Here is a 19,227-nt window from a genome sequence, read left to right on the forward strand (position 1 = left end):
GATTAATGAATAATTCGATATTTGGAGAGATAAATAGATAGATAGATAGATACGTGATCTTCCGCTCTCCATATCGTGCACGATATAGCGTGGGGGTTTCCAAAAAGCCTGCTCCACGGCGCCCCCTCGCGGACGCGGGGAGCCTCCGGAGGAGGAGAGAAACGAAAGTGGATGAGGACACGCATCTGCGCGGGTTGGTGCGTTTGTTCCCGCAAACCACGATGAGCACGGTAAGAGAGCGCTCTGCTTTCCCGCTGAGCCCCGATCCGCGACACCCGTTCCGGGGTTAACAGCTTAAAGGGCGCGGGAGCGGACGTCGGGTTGTGCGGGTACGACCCGCTTGAACTTGTGTTTACGGGGATGCATTAGTAATAATGCGTAAAAGGTGGATGCCAGCCGACTTTAGTGCTTCATCGAGTACAACAGAGTAGATAAGGACAACCAGTTCGTGGTTCAATATGAATATATTCATTAAAATGTCGCTTTCTTTTAGTGAAAATCAAGAGGCTATAAATAGTTTTTCATTTTCTCTTTCTCTTTCTCATTCATTCTGTGTGTGTGTGTGTGTGTGTGTGTGTGCGTGTGCGTGTGTGCTGCCAGCACGAGTGTGTGTTTTCGTTTCCAGTAACTTCCAGCCAGTGTTTTTTTCATTTTCTCTTTTATATCCTCATACTTGAGTTACATAGGACACCCAAAGGCAGATCAACCATGTGCCTGTTCCTATTAAAGATGTCAAACATTACTGTAAAAACTATTAACACAAGAATGACATCCTCATCTTTTAAGCATTCGGGCAGAGGGGACAATGAGGAGGAGTTTGTGGATGTGTTGGAGGAGCTGATGCGCAGCGGTGATCTTGGCCATGCCTTCAGGACCTTCAGCCCCAGCCCTTACGATGGAGGTCCGCCCTGCTCTGCGGCCGACCTCCCCAATGCCGTGCTGGAGTCCCAGTATCTCCGCTACGTGATCCAGGAGGTGGGAGGGTCTCATTTGAACAGACACAATAAAGAAGTTTTACAATACTGTTTCGTGCATGTGGAGTCAGTCAGAAAACCTGCTTTTCCTCCATCAGATCGCCACGGAGAAGGGGTTATCACTGGAGGAGGTGAGAGAGGAGGCCTCTGTGATTTTGGAGGAAATGTCTCAGAAGCTGCAGATGGGGTTCATCAGGCTGCTGGCCTACATACTCTCCAAGGTGTTGAAGAGAATCCTCACAGGCATCCATGTCAACACGGAAGGACTCAACGCGGTCAGGAACAAACCGATCTATTACATTATATGTCATTTAGCTATCGCTTTTATCTAGAGCTGCAACTAACGATTATTTTAATAATCGATTCATCTGTCGATTATTTGTTCGATTAATCGATGAATCGGATAAAAAAATAAAAAATGTAAAAACATTAATTTCCAACCCTTTATTGAAAAATAGAACTGACTGTGCACTTTCTAAATATGTTTTGCACTAACAGATTGCTCCTTGAACATCCCTAAGTAAGCAAATAAAATGGACTAACACAAAAAACATACACACATCGCATGATGTATACTTTACAGCCACCAAATTAAATATATTAGGCACAAAATCATGAATCATTGCCGTGGTGCTCCCGTGCCAGGCCATGTCGCTTTTGCATATCTTACAATCAGACATGTCAACCCTCCCGAATTTCAAAGCCCCTCCCGAAAATATCCCGGACCGACCTTTCTCCTGATTTCCACCCGGACATCAATATTGCTGCACCACCCATCACTGGGCGCGCTGTTTCAGACCGAACAATAATAAAGGTTACACCTTGAAGTCGAGCGCGGCGATTAGAACGTAAAACTACTGGCGCTGCAAAGAAAACCGCAGCACCCCCCCCCCCGTTGCCCGCTACAACATTTCAGTGTGAAATATTTAGATCGCATTGGCTTCTCTTCCTCCACATGTTTCAGAACAGTAGTACGGGTCTCCGATGTTCTGCTGCGCGAGCGCTCAACTTTTTTTTTCTCAGCTCTGCGCGGCGCGCGCAACTTTCTTTTAATACTCAAAGATAATAGTCGCGCGACACAACGAATCGATAATGAAATTCGTTGCCAACGCTTTTAATAATCGATTTTAATCGATTTCATCGATTCGTTGTTGCAGCCCTACTTTTATCCAAAGCGACAGTAAGTGCATTTCATACAAACCCAGAAGAACACGAAACAAGAAAGTGCAATTTCAACAAATAAGCTGATTTAAAACTGGCTATAGATAAAATCCATTATAAGTAAAATAAAGTGCTACAAATTGTGTTTTTTAGTCAAGGTATAGTCTGAAGAAGGTGTATCTTTAGTTTGCGGCAGAAGATGCAAAAACTCTCTGCGGTCCCGATGTCATCAGAGAGCTCGTTCCACCATTCAGAAGACAGGAAGGCAAAGAGTTGTGATCTTGTTGAGTGTTTTGCTCTCAGTGACGGAGTATTGTGTGGATATTGTGTGGATATATGTATATTAGGGCCGGGACTTGATTAGAAAGATTAATCTAATTAATTAGAGGCTTTGTAATTAATTAATCGAAATTAATCGCATAAATATTTGACCTGAGAACAGTGAGAAGTAATTTTTTTCACATGGATTTTTATGGATTTTTATTTTTGTTCAACCAATTCCAGCAGACAAGTGTAGCAATAGCATATTTAGAAATATAGTACTTTCAGAAATTCAGGTAGCCTATAGGTAAGTAGACCTTCTGTAAACTATGTTTTTTAAGTAGACCAATACTTTCAAGTACATTCAGAACATTGGTTATTTTGTCAGACGTGGACTTAGTTACCCTGGTCCTTAAACCAGTCATCTGGTGCAGTGTGGGTTGGGTGTGGGTCCTTGTACTCGGAGTCGGGCTAACGTCCACGCTAGCTGCTAATTGTTTTGCGTTGAAGTGATACTTGAGGCTCGATGTGAATTCCTTGTTGCATAGCTTGCACACAACCATGCTCTTATCGACGCTTCCATCCGTGTGTTTATTATAATAAGATTTCCCATTCACGGGGCCAACCGACACGGTCTCGTCAGCTTCTTCGTTCATGTTCACTGTGGTTTGTTGTTGTCTGAAGTCATGAACGCTAGTTGGTGCTCCAGTATAATCGGTCCTCCGAAACTCATCCAGTGAGAAACGTTCCGCGGTGCAAAAAATAAGTGTGAAAATGCGTAGAAAATGTTTAATGTGTTATTTTTTGTGTAATTAATTAATCGTAATTCACATTGTAATTAATTAATCGTAATTAACGCGCTACGGTCCCAGCCCTAATATATATATATATATATACAGTATATGACATACATGACGTCTTGTGAAAATAAGCACTTGATAAGTTATTCTCAGAAATTGCTACTCAATTAGATTTTTCACTTTTCTGTCTCATGCAGCTCAAACAAGCCATTCAGGAGAGTCCTGTGATCCTGCTGCCCAATCACAGGAGCTATTTGGACTTCCTGGTTATCTCCTATGTCATGTTCACCTACGACATTCCATTGCCTGTTATTGCTGCAGGAATGGGCAAGTATCTTTTTTAAGGAAACAAGAAAATATTATAGATGATGTGGATTTGCGTTACGTCACCTCTGCTCGATGTAAACATTCAAATCATGCTCTCTCTCTCTCTCTCCTTTCATTCACATATGTTTTTCTCCATGTAAAGCTCTTATAAGGATGAGGGTGGTTGGAGAGATAATCCGTCGCTCGGGAGCTTTCTTTATTCGACGTGCCATCGGATCAGACAAACTGTACTGGGCAGTGCTGTCAGAATATGTCCAAACTATTGTCAAAGTAAGGCATAAAACAGCCTCACAGACTGCAAACTGTCTTTTGGAATTGGCTTTGCTGCTGCTTTTGTCTGTTTGTAAACAGTGTTTCCGACCATGTGTCTCCTCCAGAAAGGATTTGCACCTTTGGAGTTTTATGTGGAAGGCCTGCGAAGTCGCTCGCTGAAGTCCCTGATGCCAAAGTTCGGTGAGTGTCAGATCAGCGCTTTGTGTGTGTTCCAGAGGGCCACAGTATGTTTAGCTTCATGCCACACGTGTCTGCAGGTATGATGCACATGGTGCTGGAGCCCTTCTTTAAAGGTGAGGTGTATGACATCAAATTGGTCCCCATCAGTCTCAGCTACGACCGGGTGATGGAGGAGTCGCTGCTCGCCCAAGAGTTACTGGGTATCCCTAAACCCAAAGAAAGCACCATGGTACGTCCTTGTCACTTTACTATCAGCAATCAACATAATCAACTCTAAGAAACCCCACCTCCTTCCGGCATTCACTGCGTTATTGTCCAATTTAGCCTGCTGCTATAAATCTTTTTTATTGGTTGGACTTTGTATAATACATTAGAAAATACATTTATTTTACTTGTAAACATTCTTATTTTGTCTCTACCCTCAGTATTAGTGCTGGCCAGAAGGGTTCTTGCATGAATAAAGCTGATTTTGCCTTGCTCGTAACTCACTGCCAGCCGGGTTCTTTCTCTGCAGGGTCTGCTAAAGGCAAGAAAAGTGCTCCAGGAGAATTATGGCACCATGCACGTGAACTTTGGCCGTCCCTTGTCAGTCCGACATTTGTGTCGGGACAAGATAAACCGCAGCCAGTACAACCTCATACCCAGGTACAAAGTCTTCCCTTATAGTTTGAATATGATTCAGTTTAAAAAACACATGAATGGAAGAGCGATATTATCTACAACCTGAACTCCTCTTTAAGTCAGCATGAAGCCTCCAAATACCTATGAATATTACGACATTGAGATCTGCCTTTAGTGATGCGTCTCACCCATTTGTCCTGCTCACTACTTCCCTTTCTTTCTCTTCACATCTTATTCACAGAGATCTTCCTCAGAAGCCCAGTGGAGAGGTTCTGGCCTGTGTGAGCTGGCTGGCTTATCTGATTGTACGGACCCAGGAGGAGGGCGTCCTGATCAGCCCTTGGTCTCTGATGGCCTGTCTGTTGCTGCAGACTCCTGTGTTAACAGAGGACGGCCTGCCGTGGCATCAGCTGGCAGAAAAAACCCTGTGGCTCAGGAAGCTGGTGCTGGACTTCGGGGCCCACATGAACTGGCCAGGTGGGCGTAGAGCAGGGGTGTCAAACTCATTTAACTTTTTGGCCAGATACGGCCCACTTTGATCAAAAGCGGGCCAGACCATTAAATCATAGGGACAACCCTCTTTAACTAAAAACCACGCCTTGAACGATGATGATGTGGACACTGTTTTTTCCAGGAAAAGTCCCCGACCAGGATGTGATGTCATCCGCCGCAGCTCTTCATCACTCCCTGGTTCGCCTTCAAGCAGGGCGGGTTTATCTGGTTCAGGAGGATGAGGGCGAGAGGGAAGATCCGAGCCGCCCAGAGGACGACATGATCAAGGCGGCCGTGCCGATGCTGATGCTGGCTTCTTACAGAAACCAGTGCCTGCATGTTTTTGTGCGCCCTGCACTGCTCGCAACAGCCATACACGTCACAAAGAGCGTGCAGAGAGGTGAGGGTGAGGGGAGGAGTTTCTCAAATAATACACTGGGAAATGTAATAATATATTTTCTTTTGTGTCTCTTTCTGATCCAGACGAGCTCTTTGCCTTCTTTTGCTTCCTACGGGACCTCTTCGGCAACGAATTCATCTTCATCCCCGGGGAGTCGTCTCAGGTAACATCCCACCTCGGCATCTCAGGACAATGATCGAAAGGAGGAATGTATAAATCCTGGTGATATGATATGAAATCGGATATGTAGCACAAGCATCATCACAAAAAATGGCCTGGAAAATATTGTTGTTGATGTTGGTGCATCTGCTTGTTTTCTGTCTTTCCATTGATCAGGACTTTGAGGAGGCCTGTGCCCTCCTGAGGAAATGTGGAGCAGTCCACACCAGTGAACAGGAAGTGACGGTGTCAAACGTGGGGCTGGAGGTGCTCTCCTTCCTGCAGGACCTTCTACAGCCCTTCATAGACTCTTATCAGGTCCTGAGACTTTTGCCTCCCCTGACTGAGAAAACGTACAATCCACATCATGCAAACAAGGCTGTAGCTACCACTGGGGTCATGACCTCTGCTTTGGTTCTGAGATTTGGGTGATGTTTGGCCACCAAAAAATAAAGAAATTATTGTAACTAAACCAGAAATTCCTCCTGTATAGGGGTGGAGTCTATTATATTCTGGAGTGGCCCAGTGAGGGAGTTTTGTACGTGGTACCAGAGCACCTTAGGCCAAAGATGGATGATTGATTTTGTAATCGTATCTGATCTGAGGCTGCATGTTTTGGACACTCAGGAAAAGAGTGGCAGAGCTCACAACTGATCACCTCCTGGTGATGAGCATGGTCAGAGGATGGCGGAAGACTCAGGATAACAGGGAAAAGGGAAACAGGGAACCATTCAAGCTGTGTACAGCAAGGATGGGACTCTGTTGACAGTGAGTGAGGAGGTTATCGGACGGGGCAAGGAACACAACTCCTAAATGCAACTACTACGCCCTCTTTAGTAGTGGCAGAGTTGGAGGCGGAGGAGGGATCATTTTCAATTGGGTAGTGGTACCGCTCTTCAAAAAGGGGGGCCAGAGAGTGTGTGCCAATTACAGGGGTATCACACTATTCATCCATACCTGAACGCCCAAAGCGAGAGGTGTGTTCGGGTGCTTGGCAGTAAGTTCGGGTGCGTTTCCGGTGGGGGTCGGCCTTCACCAGCGCCGCGCCTTGTCACCAATCCTGTTAGTGGTTTTCATGGACAGAATATCAAGGCGTTGTCGTGGGAGAAGGGTCTACAGTTTGGGGGGCCTTCGTTCCTATATGAAGGATGAGTCGTGACCGAAAGAACTAGGTCATGTGTACAAGCGGCCGAAATGGGTTTCCCTCAGGCGGGTGGCTGGCGTCTCCTTTAAAGATAGGGTGAAAAGCTCAGCCATGAGAAGCTCTGAGTATATCCGCTGCTCCTTTGCATTGAAAGGAGTCAGTTGAGGTGGTTTGGGAATCTGGTAAGGATGCCCCCTGGGCGCCTCCCTAGGGAGGCGTTCCACGGACAGCCATTTTTGTTTGGGTCGTGAGGTAACACCTGGTTGATATTTTCCATAACACTCGATGCTGAAAAGTCATAAAGTTACTATGCACACATATACAGTACAGTTGCATTGTAGTGAAATGGGCCGTTAATGTACTTCTATTTGATTGGGTGTGTTTGTCCAGGTGATGTTTGGGTACCTCTGTAAAGACGGCGTTCATGTGATCTCAGAGAAACAGTTCCTACCTGCTGCGCGAAACCTGGCTAGAAAGCTCATCCTCTCAGGTGAAACACAGTGACCTCTGACCCCTAGAAACAATCCCCAGCTGATGCACCCCTATCAGCAAAGTGTCGCCAACCTTTATGTGTGTTTCAGGTAAGCTTCACACTTATGAAGCCCTTTCGTCCGACATGCAGAAGAACGTTTTCTCGGCACTCCGAAGGATGGAGACCTTGACGAAGTTTACGGCGTGAGTTACGACATTAGCCTTTTTAATTAGACTACACCTGACGCAAAAGTTTAGCCACCATTGGAACCGATCCATCTTCAGTGTCAGCTTACCTTCTGGTTTACCCCTACTTGATCCTTCACACCACTCCTCTCCTCCGTGCCTTTCCCGCTGCACCTTAACTCTGCATTCTGTCTGAGTATTACTGTAAGATTCTGAATTATTATTGTATTTTAATTATTTGCATTGTGTTTGTACTTCTTCTCCTGACCAGTTAACTGTTATATGTATGCATGCAAAGTCAATAAAATTATTTTCAGTTTATTAAGGTTATATTTAAACACCTTACTTATGGATGTATGCTTTTCACAAGAACAATGATGGATTATTGTAACCTGAAAAGTAACTACTGCTGTCAGACAAATGTAGCAGAGTTAAAAGTACTACTACTAATACTATACCAAAGCCTCAGACATGAACTGCACGATAACGTGGGGTTAATGAAAAGCACAGGGCGGCCCTTTACTCTGCCGGGAGGAGTCTCCGAAAGCCCGCGCCACCATTGGCCCCGTGCGGCCGCTGCTCTCCCCGCGGGGAGCCTCCGGAGGGGCTGTCACGTGCGGACAAGCAAAAGTCGACGCCAGGCACCTGCGCGGGTCGTCGTATTTGTTCCCGCAAACCATGACGAGCACGGTAAGAGAGCCGTCAGCTTTCCCCGAGAACCCCGACACTCATTCCGGGCTTAACTTGCGCGGGAGCGGACGTCGGGCCGTGCGCCCCGTGGCGCGGAGGTTACAAGCGGCTTGAACTTTGGTTGTGGAGTGATTTTGCATAAAAGGTGGCTGCCAGCCGAGATTAGCGGTGCATGAATAAAACAAACAGAACAGAACAGATAAGGACAATCAGTTCATGGTTTAACACCCTAAACGGACTTTGTATTTGTAGAGCTCCTTCAAACATCTTTTGATGTTGCTTGAAACAAATGGAAATAATAATAATATATATTTTGGTTAAATAAAACTGTGTTGTAAATATGTTTCTTCAAAAGTAGAAAGTGCATTACCTGCAGAAAATGAGTTGAAATACTGAAAGATTAAAACTGAAAGCAAAAAGCTGAAATGCATGTTTTTTAAAAAGAATCCGAAAATAATGCTGAAAATACAGAAATGACAAAAGCTCAGAAGAGTTTTTAAAAACTTATTTTTTTGCAGTAATATTAGTAGTATTTGCAATTGCGGTACTGATAGTACTAGCAATAGAAGAAGTATTACTTGTTTTAGTATCACTAGCAATAGAAACACTAGAAGTAGTAGTACTACTGATATTCTAGTCATAGTAGTATTTTTAGTAAAAAAAACACTTATGCCTTATGCACATATGTCAAACTCGCTGCTCGCTGGCTAAATCTGGCCCACCGGGGAGTCTGGCCAGCGTACGATCAAAGTGGACAGTATCTGGCCCACCCTGAAATTAATTTGACACCCCTGCCCTAATGGGTCTTTCGTTTGCTTATTTACATCCTGTACTTGAGTCACGTCTATGACACCCAAAGGCAGATCAGCCATGTATTTGTTCTTATTAAAGGTATCAAACCCTACTGTAATAAACACAAGAATGACATCCTCCTCTTTTAAGCATTCGGGCAAAGGGGAAAATGAGGAGGAGTTTGTGGATGTGTTGGAGGAGCTGATGCGCAGCGGTGATCTTGGCCATGCCTTCAGGACCTTCAGCCCCAGCCCTTACGATGGAGGTCCGCCCTGCTCTGCGGCCGACCTCCCCAAAGCCGTGCTGGAGTCCCAGTATCTCCGCTACGTGGTCCAGGAGGTGGGAGGGTCTCATTTGAAAAGATGCAATAAAGAATTTTTACAATACTGTTTTGTGCATGTGGAGTCAGTCAGAAAACCTGCTTTTCCTCCATCAGATCGCCACGGAGAAGGGGTCATCACTGGAGGAGGTGAGAGAGGAGGCCTCTGTGATTTTGGAGGAAATGTCTCAGAAGCTGCAGATGGGGTTCATCAGGCTGATGGCCTACATACTCTCCAAGGTGTTTAAGAGAATCTTCACCGGCATCTACGTCAACACGGAAGGACTCAACGCGGTCAGGAACAAACCGATCCAGTGTTTACATCAACAGCACATTACACAAATACACCGCTGTCATGCAGCCAGTGAAGGATTGTGATGATCAATCCTGAGATGTAAGCAAAGATGCAATATGAAGCTCTAAGAAGGCTCGTCCATGTAACTTGCCAGAAAAACTTTGTACCCTGTACCTCCTTCCTTGTGGCCCTTAATCCGTGGCTCTGGATCAAATAAAAACAGCCATCCATCTCAAAAACCTCCTCACCATTGTCCAAATCATTAATCTTAATGTCCAGCTATTTGAAACCATTTTACATAACTCTAAGCTAAGTTGTCTGAACTCCTTCAACACAGCCAACTCGCTGCTGTTTCCCAGCAACAAGGCGTCTGGCCTGGAGTTTCAGGAAGAGACTTTGAGCGAGACTCCTCTTTAGCGTGTCGGTAGCAAAAAAAGCACTTTTATTGAACGTAAACAACAATTTTGAATCAAACTTACGCTCTTCCTTAAATATTAGACCCATTTCCAAAAGTGCTTCCCCATTAGTCAAGTAGTCACAAAGACATGGGGAAATACTGAAGAGTTACTTTGCAGTCACTCTCTATCTTTACAATCTTCCCATCGAGTCAAACGGACTCCAGCATTTCCAAGTTTCCTTTCGACAACAGAAGCTGTTGAACATCTTGTCTTGTGACAATGAGCACTCGATAAGTTACTCTTACTGAGTTATTCTCAGAAATTGCTACTCTGACACAATTCGATTTCTGACTTTTCTGTCTCATGCAGCTCAAACAAGCCATTCAGGAGGGTCCCGTGATAGTGCTGCCCAATCACAGGAGCTATTTGGACTTCCTGGTTATCTCCTACGTCATGTTCACCTACGACATCCCAGTGCCTGTAATTGCTGCAGGAATGGGCAAGTATCTTTTTGAAGGAAAACAACACAACATTATTGACGGTGTGGATTTGCGTTACAACACTTCTGCTTGGAATAAACATTTAAATGACGCTCTCTCTCTCTCTCTTCTTTCATTTACGTCTCTGTTTTTTGCCATGTAAAGATCTTTCAAAGATGAAGGTGGTCGGAGAGATAATCAGTCGCTCGGGAGCTTTCTTTATCCGACGTACCATCGGCTCAGACAAACTGTACTGGGCAGTGCTGTCAGAATATGTCAAAACTATTGTCAAAGTAAGGCACAAAACAGCAGCCGCACAGACTGCAAACTGTCTTTTGGAAATGGCTCCAGTTTGTTCAAGTGTTCATCAATCCACTCGCTGCCGTATTGGTCTGTCTCTAAAGAGTGTTTCCGACCATGTGTCTCCTCCAGACAGGATTCGCACCTTTGGAGTTTTTTGTGGAAGGCCTGCGAAGTCGCTCGCTGAAGTCCCTGATGCCAAAGTTCGGTGAGTGTCAGGTCAGCGCTTTGTGTGTGTTCCAGAGGGCCACAGTATCTTTAGCTTCATGCCACATGTGTCTGCAGGTATGATGCACATGGTGCTGGAGCCCTTCTTTAAAGGTGAGGTGTATGACATCAAATTGGTCCCAATCAGCCTCAGCTACGACCGGGTGATGGAGGAGTCGCTGCTCGCCCAAGAGTTACTGGGTATCCCTAAACCCAAAGAAAGCACCACGGTACGTCCTTGTCACTTTACTATCAGCAATCAACATAATCAACCTTCCAAGAAACCCCACCTTCTTCCGGCATTCACTGCGTTATTATGGTTGGAGTCCCCATTTTAGCCTGCTGTTTGAATCTTTTTATTGGTTGGACTGTTATATTAAAAAAACACATTCATTGTACGTATTGTAACATTCTTATTTTGTCCCTACCCTCAGTATTAGTGCTGGCCAGAAGGGTTCTTGCATGAATAAAGCTGATTACGTCTTGCTCGTAACTCACTGCCACCAGGGTTCTTTCTCTGCAGGGTCTGCTAAAGGCAAGAAAAGTGCTCCAGGAAGATTACGGCACCATGCACGTGAACTTTGGCCGTCCCTTGTCAGTCCGACATTTGTGTCGGGGCAAGATAAACCGCAGCCAGTACAACCTCATACCCAGGTACAAAGTCTTCCCTCATAGTTTGAATATGATTCAGTCTAAAAAACATATGAATGGAAGAGCGATATTATCTACAATCCAAACTTCTCTTTAAGTCATTATAAACCCTACAAAATACTGAGTAGTGATGCGTCTCCCCCATTTGTCCTGCTCACTACTTCCCTTTCTTTCTCTTTACATCCTATTCACAGAGATCTTCCTCAGAAGCCCAGTGGAGAGGTTCAGGCCTGTGTGAGCTGGCTGGCTCATCTGATGGTACGGACCCAAGAGGAGGGCGCCCTGATCAGCCCTTGGTCTCTGATGGCCTGCCTGTTGCTGCAGGCTCCCGTGTTAACAGAGGACGGCCTGCCGTGGCATCAGCTGGCAGAAAAAACCCTGTGGCTGAGGAAGCTGTTGCTGGACTTCGGGGGTCACTTGAACTGGCCAGGTGGGCGTAATGGATATATTTTCATTTTTAGTGGGCCTTCACATCCCTTGGATTACTAGTAGCTGGCGTTTGCACAGTGCTTGACAGGTGAAGCGGATAGAGTTAATGCAGAAAAGTAAGTAAGTTGAAAGTCTGGGCGCTCCTTCAACCCGGTCTGAGATAGATTAGATGAATGAAAGTTGGCACAAGCATTCAGATTCACTTAGGACATCTCCCGAGGATTAACGCGCTTTAAGTAACTTATCCTAAGAGGACCACGCTGAACCGCCTCACTTAACAGGTCTTGTGTGGGGATACAGACGCATGCAGGCACCTAAATGCAAATGTACAAATACATATTAAAAGATACAACCCTCTTTAACTAAAACCCACCCCTTGAACGATGATGACGTGGACACTGTTTTCTCCAGGAAAAGTCCCCGACCAGGATGTGATGTCATCCGCCGCAGCTCTTCATCACTCCCTGGTTCGCCTTCAAGCAGGGCGGGTGTATCTGGTTCAGGAGGAAGAGGGCGAGAGGGAAGATCCGAGGCGCCCAGAGGACGACGTGATCAAGGCCGCCGTGCCGATGCTGATGCTGGCTTCTTACAGAAACCAGTGCCTGCATGTTTTTGTGCGGCCTGCCCTGCTCGCAACAGCCATACACGTCACAAAGAGCGTGCAGAGAGGTGAGGGCGACGGGAGGAGTTTCTCAAATAACACCCACCGTGTGAAATTTGATAACACACGCTCCCTCGTTGCCTCTTTCTGATCCAGACGAGCTCTTTGCCTTCTTTTGCTTCCTACGGGACCTCTTCGGCAACGAATTCATCTTCATCCCCGGGCAGTCGTCTCAGGTAACATCCCACCTCGGCATCTCAGGACAATGATTGCAAGGAGGACTGTATTAAATCCCGGTGATATGATATGAAATATGATACGTAGCGCAAACATGGTCACAAATAAAGGAAGAAATACAATCCACTGTCAGTAATACCTTTTCATATTGCGTATTGTTACCTTGTCTTCAGAAGTCGAGAAAATATTGTTGTTGATGTTGGTGCATCTGCTTGTTTTCTGTCTTTCCATTGATCAGGACTTTGAGGAGGCCTGTGCCCTCCTGAGGAAATGTGGAGCAGTCCACACCAGTGAACAGGAAGTGACGGTGTCAAACGTGGGGCTGGAGGTGCTCTCCTTCCTGCAGGACCTTCTACAGCCCTTCATAGACTCTTATCAGGTCCTGAGACTTTTGCCTCCCCTGACATGATGCAAACATGGCTGTAGCTACCACTGGGGTCATGACCTCTGCGCTGTATAATGTAATTTTGAATATGATGAGAATGCAAGGTAACAGCTGGCTGATATTTTAATTATATTGAAGATGCTGAAAAACGTTACTATTTTACACTCTAAATACAATTACTTGCAAATAGGAAAAAAGGTAGTTAATGTACTTCTATTTGATTGGGTGTGTTTGTCCAGGTGATGGTTGTGTACCTCTGTAAAGACGGCGTTCATGTGATCTCAGAGAAACAGTTCCTACCTGCTGCGCGAAACCTGGCTACAAAGCTCATCCTCTCAGGTGAAACACAGTGACCTCTGACCCCTAGAAACAATCCCCAGCTGATGAACCCCTATCAGCAAATTGTCGCCAACCTTTGTGTGTGTTTCAGATAAGCTTCACACCTATGAAGCCCTTTCATCTGACATGCAGAAGAACGTTTTCTCGGCACTCCGAAGGATGGAGACCTTGACGAAGTTTACGGCGTGAGTAACGACATTAGCCTTTTTAACCTAATTTTCTGTGGTATTTGAGAAGTTTGTCTTTTGTTTCCGATGACGATGTTATCTATTCAATTTCTCATCACAGGTCTGAGCTGAATGAATACAGAGTGAACAAAGCAGCTGTTGGACAAATCAGTGACATACTTTGTGAGTCAGATGAAGTGATCAAGATGAACACACCTTTTAGAAGATGTCCATTGTACTCACCATGTGTTTATAAGATTCAGTTCATACCCTTGTTTGTGTTTACCGCACCAACCGAAGACAGCCTCATGGATTTTTATTTATTTTCCTCTCTCACCGTAGGCGGTAAAATCCCTCCCCAGATCCTCCAGACTACACCTGACGCAAAACTTTAGCCGCCGTTGGAACAGATCCATCTTCAGTGCCAGCTTACCCTCCGGTTTACCCCCACTTGACCCTTCACACCACTCCTCTCCTCCGTGCCTTCCCACTCTGCATCCTCGATCCCACCGCCTGGCCTTAATCTGCCAGCGTTCCACTTGAACGTTTGCTACCTCCCCCACTCTGTCCTTTTCATTCTGTCCTGGTGCTGAAACCACAAAGGTGGTATTGCAGAATGTGTTAAAAAAGATGTTTGTAATCAGTCAGATGATGAAGAAAGACTCACAGTATGAATGATTGATGCCCTGGTGATGTCTCAGTGTTAACATTTGGAACTACAACTGTATTTTTTATGCATTCAAGGCTGACATTACTAAATGAGCACAATGAACAACACGGTACTAACAAAGACACTTGAATGCTGGCACAGTAAGTGCCACAAGATCGTGAACGCTCACGATTGTCTTTATACTGAATCAAATATAAAGAAATAAGACGTTTGTTTAAGACATTTATTTTAACTTTGTTACACCTCAATAAATGTAAAACAAATGTAACAAAATGCATCGTAGATGTTTTTCCACAGTTACTTAAATTCCTCGGTGATCCTGTTTGAACTATTCCCTCACCAGTGAACGAAGCCCCGGGGGGTCAAAGTTCAACTTCCTGTCTTCTCTGAAAACCAATTAACCTGCTCCCTGCACCTGAAAAACCTCAGCAATTAGAACAAGGCCTCGTATGTGCCAATTCATCAGTATATTGTTTTACACGGAGGGGAATTATCTATACACCGGCGGAACGTCGACCTTGATGCGTAAAGCGCTGACAGGGTCTTGACAAAACACCGAGATGTACTCCAACACTCTAGAATTTAGCTTTTTCTCGCCCTCTTTTGCCCTGTGACGCTCCTTGTCCCAGCGATCCTTCTCGCCGTTCATCTGGGAGAACAGGTTGACCTGGATGGTGCGCAGCGTGGCCGCCAGCACGTAGAAGCCGCCCTGCAGCATGTGGCAGAAGGCGGCGCCCAGGCTGAGCGCGGCGCCCATCAGGTTCGGCACCGCCTCGCACACCACGCACACGCCCTCCAGGAAGTGCAGCGTGCCTTTCTTGGCCATCGGCTGCGCTTGGTGCGCGGAGCCGCCGTGCGCCGCGGGGCTCTGCTGCGCGTGACTGAGCAGGTGCCGCGCGCAGTCGGCGAAGTGGGCGACGGCGCGGCGCAGCGGCAGCAGGGCCAGGTACAGGTGGCATGCCGCTTTGGTCAGGGCGTGGAAGAGCAGCCGCAGCTCAAGCACGGCGTTTCCTGGGGGATTGCAGGGCAACGGGATCAGCTCTAATTTAACACCCGGGGCTAATGTCAGCAACCATTACAAGCAGCGTCTGCCACTGGATTAGAAGCCAGCGCCGGCTGTGCGGGTGCGAAATGTCACTGAGCAGTCCGCAGCAGATCCTTACATCGACATTCACAGTTGTGTTTATAAAATGCCAAAGGAGGAAAATTATTATGAGTCTTGAAATGTCTCATCTAAACTTTAATCGAGACTTTCCTGCTGACGGATCAGTACTAAATTGGAGTGGACAGCGGCACTTCTGAAGTTGTCCAAGTGCCATCTAGTCATAGATTTATCGACAATCAATGTTCAATTGTCAGTACAACTGTTAAACTGTTTTACCACGCAAAATTCAAACTCTGTAACCTGCTGATATACAATTCGAGAGATAAATAAAAGGTCTAATACGGTTCTAGATCGCTCGGAGAGATTTCCTGGAACACTTCCAAATCTCCTTTTTTTTTTTTTACAAAAGCTTCTCTTACCGTCTATAAAGCAGAAAATCCAGAGCAGGGCAATAATCGCTGCCAAGTAAGTGAACCAATCCATGTGGTCTCCCCCCTGTCCTGGACACGGTTACGAAAATAAGAAAAGCGGTGAGCTGCCCAAGTTATGATCTGGCCAAGCCCTGCCCTGCCTCCACGCGGCTAATACCCGCACAGTAAGTAGGCCTAGTCTCCATCCAGCAGATGTCGGCAACGCCAAAGGTTCACCCGATGGCATTACGACCATCAGACAGCAATATGGGCTGAATATGCTGCACCTCGTTGTGTCGAACCGACATCCGCACGCCTGTGCTTCAGTAAAGTGCCAAATAGTTGCCATCAGTGATTTATTGATTTATTTAAAATAGCATTTCTTTGGAACGTGCACAATGCCTTCTCTGCTCTGCTGCTTTTTGCAATTTTGACGGAATCATTTTCCATGTTCTCTTTGATTGGAAACCAGAGCAGAGATGAATCTTACATAACCTGCTTTTTACAGGACGCTGATTCCTTCTCGTGCTGTAAGACCCTGCCTTGATTCTCAGTCCGTACAAATATAGCATCATGGGGTTTACTACCGAGGCTGGATCAACTCCAACTTAGTCTAGACACATGAGAGTGTCACCCAAGGTGGGAGCTGTCACCTTGTCTAAAAAAAGATATATATCTTTTGTGATTTAAAGGAAGAACAAATCATTTCCAGAAACCATACTTTTTATTAAGCACATTATAAGCACATTAAAGAACATTTTGAAGATTTTTTTTTTTTTTAAGAAACCAAGGTATAATTTTCAGGTGTATTACAGCGTAACGAAATGTGTGAAATATGAATGAGATGAATACATACTTTAATGATCCAGAGCCTGCTTTTGCCACATTAGACACACACAATAGAGAGGTATAAGACATGCCCATGCACCAGGGCCGGGTCTAGGCAGGGGCAAGAGGGGGCCTGGCCCCCTCAAATAAATGTTGTGCCCCCTCAAACTAAATCAATCTATTAGACATGGTAAAAGGTGCTGGAGCACAATGCCCCCTCAAGATTTGTGGCTGCCCCGTCATACATGCCTGTCTAGACCCAGCCCTGCCATGCACACATCTAAACAAACTGTATACAAAAAACACACAAGTATATATAAAAAGTCGATTTTATATTGACTAATTTTGGTCCTGCAACGTGAGCCGACGTGCGTCTTTGCGCGCGGGGGTTAGGGTTGGCAACAGAAAAGCTTCGGACCACAGGACACCTGGAGGAGGCCTCTCCCTCCCCCCGCCCCCCCTCCAACCTCCCTCCCTCTCTCTAAGTCACCGCCTCGGTTGAAGCTACAGCCCCGAGGGGGGGGAACCAGAGGTTCGCAGTCGTCCGGCGCTCAATCACGTGACAACGTGGGTTCTATGTGACGTTGTGCTTAAAAACGGGACTGGGTGTTTTTTGGGACGTTTTTTTCCCCACCAACTTCGGAACCCAAACGTCCCCAAGTCGACACAGGTAAGCCACCACAGCATTACTATGACGACAAGGGCTGGAAATGACAAGACACAATGTCCTTTACTGCCTGAGCGATACGATGCTTACCGTTTTATTCCTTCATGATTTATAGGGATGAGCCGAATGAACAACAACACAGCCCGGGGTGTGATCACCTTCCACACACCTTTTCCTGTCAGCATGTTGAAATCAGAGGTAACATTTAAAAAAAAAAAAATCCCCACTCGTCGAGGCTGCCTTGATACGTTTTTTTTTTTGCTCCTCTTTATCCTCTGACAGTGCGTCTGAATTTATAATGCTGGAATCTCAGTGGCTTTGGAAGGACGAATGGAAAGGTTTCAGGTTATTGACAGAAAGACACGTTATCCTCTCTTAACCCCGGACAATGGGAGGGGTCAGGTGACTTGCAGGTGAGCGAACCAGCCGAGCATCCAGAATGAAGTCACACTAGAATCATTTCAGAAAAAGGGCAACAAAACGCACCGCAGGGGAAGCTGCCGCATTTGTACCGGCGTGTTAAATCACCAGCAGCCGCCCAAAGTGCACGAACCTCCGCGTCCCGTGTGTTTGTGTAACGGTGAGATGCAGCTCAGGTTTCTCAGGTTGTGCTGGCTCCTGTTCTGTTCAGTGTGTCTGGTCTTTCTGTGACCTCCAGCTGGGATTGCTGGTTTACTGTCCACAAGGAGCTCTGTGTGGTTTGTTTCTTCTTGCTTGCTTTTACATGTCAATCCTGCACCACAGCATTTCCAATGGGATTTATATGTAAATTACACATTTACGGAAGATGGTGGCGACTCTTTCAGGAGCGTGGGGCAGATGTCAAGGAGGCCACGGGCCGCAGGGGGAGCCCGTCTCCTCCAGGGAGCAAGAGGAGCCCTAGAGGGAGGGAAAGGGGTGAGGCCCCGTCCTGTGGACCACAGCCGGGGGCCAAGCAAGAGCGGCTCAACCACGCCTCCCTCAGACGACTGAAGGTATCGCCCTCAACCAAACTCCTGCCGCGCTAATAAGAAGACGCCTGGGTGATCTCGCTACATGTGCTACAATTTAGGCCAAGATGGAGGCTGAAAGTCAAAAGGCGAAAGAAATGACCCAACCGCTACTGGACACAGAAAAGGGTCTAGTGAAGGTAAGACACTCAACTCTCAGCATGAAGGTTTGATGTTTTCTGTGTCTTTAACTGTCAAAATCTCCCCCCCGCAACGTTTGAAATGGGCCTCCTTTGAGGACTTGGAGAGGTTTCTGAGCCATCGCCACGTGACGGAGCTGAGGAGGAGGGAGCTGCTGCACAAGCGCTGGACCGAGCGCGTGTGGCATCCCCTCCAGAGGAGAGTGGAGGAGCGTGCGTCGGGCCGCGGGCCCCCGGCGACCGGGGGGCGCCAGAGCTCATACAGTCACTACCTCCATGACTGCAACGCCAAGGTGACGCCGGCCCCCACCACCCGGGACAACGCTTGATGAGGGATAATTTTCCCTCATCTAAGCACAACGTGTTCCTGCCTAAAAGGCAGAGGGCTGTGGTCACAGCTTCCTTTTGATGTGACCAATGGTTACTCAAATAAATTGTGGCAACAAAGTGACAAATAATATACTTGAGTAGAATTCAGTTGCTAAAGCCTTAAGTAAAATGAATTTAGAAAATAAATAAATCTGCATGAGATATTTAGTGAATCTAAATCAAAAGTAATTCATAATGACTGGATATTTGGGTGAAATTGACTTATATTTACTCAATATTTGAGAGAAATTAATTTACATTTTGTCACGGTTTGGGTTCTCTTCCTGTTTTATTTTGTAGTCTCATGTCCC

At 46.1% G+C, this 19,227-nt stretch overlaps 2 protein-coding genes across 2 annotated transcripts; both read left to right on the forward strand.

The window, feature by feature from the left end:
• The first annotated feature begins 162 nt into the window (after window positions 1-162).
• LOC119195074 (dihydroxyacetone phosphate acyltransferase-like) lies at window positions 163-7,770 on the forward strand. Its single transcript, XM_062559584.1, has 14 exons — window positions 163-230; window positions 787-975; window positions 1,073-1,249; window positions 3,394-3,523; window positions 3,666-3,793; window positions 3,901-3,976; window positions 4,054-4,205; window positions 4,491-4,621; window positions 4,839-5,074; window positions 5,232-5,489; window positions 5,573-5,652; window positions 5,826-5,966; window positions 7,183-7,282; window positions 7,374-7,770. The coding sequence occupies exons 1-14, from the start codon at window positions 222-224 to the stop codon at window positions 7,469-7,471; spliced, it is 1,905 nt and encodes a 634-aa protein (XP_062415568.1). The 5' UTR covers window positions 163-221; the 3' UTR covers window positions 7,472-7,770.
• Window positions 7,771-7,888: 118 nt separating this feature from the next.
• Window positions 7,889-14,681, forward strand: LOC119195073 (dihydroxyacetone phosphate acyltransferase-like). The gene is made up of 16 exons (XM_037449686.2): window positions 7,889-8,139; window positions 9,082-9,270; window positions 9,368-9,544; window positions 10,313-10,442; window positions 10,588-10,715; window positions 10,855-10,930; window positions 11,008-11,159; window positions 11,453-11,583; window positions 11,775-12,010; window positions 12,421-12,678; window positions 12,767-12,846; window positions 13,086-13,226; window positions 13,472-13,571; window positions 13,663-13,756; window positions 13,860-13,921; window positions 14,081-14,681. The coding sequence occupies exons 1-16, from the start codon at window positions 8,128-8,130 to the stop codon at window positions 14,131-14,133; spliced, it is 2,019 nt and encodes a 672-aa protein (XP_037305583.2). The 5' UTR covers window positions 7,889-8,127; the 3' UTR covers window positions 14,134-14,681.
• Window positions 14,682-19,227: the final 4,546 nt, after the last annotated feature.

The sequence above is a fragment of the Pungitius pungitius genome, chromosome 20, assembly GCF_949316345.1.
Source record: "Pungitius pungitius chromosome 20, fPunPun2.1, whole genome shotgun sequence".
Taxonomy (NCBI): Eukaryota; Metazoa; Chordata; class Actinopteri; order Perciformes; family Gasterosteidae; genus Pungitius; species Pungitius pungitius.

Excerpts from the sequence above, each read along its gene's own strand:
- LOC119195073 (XM_037449686.2), top strand. Across the intron at positions 10,443-10,587 it reads TGTAATTGCTGCAGGAATGG|ATCTTTCAAAGATGAAGGTG; the intron begins GCAAGTATCTTT and ends TGCCATGTAAAG. Across the intron at positions 13,227-13,471 it reads CCTTCATAGACTCTTATCAG|GTGATGGTTGTGTACCTCTG; the intron begins GTCCTGAGACTT and ends GTGTTTGTCCAG.
- LOC119195074 (XM_062559584.1), top strand. Across the intron at positions 3,794-3,900 it reads ATGTCCAAACTATTGTCAAA|AAAGGATTTGCACCTTTGGA; the intron begins GTAAGGCATAAA and ends TGTCTCCTCCAG. Across the intron at positions 3,977-4,053 it reads GTCCCTGATGCCAAAGTTCG|GTATGATGCACATGGTGCTG; the intron begins GTGAGTGTCAGA and ends ACGTGTCTGCAG.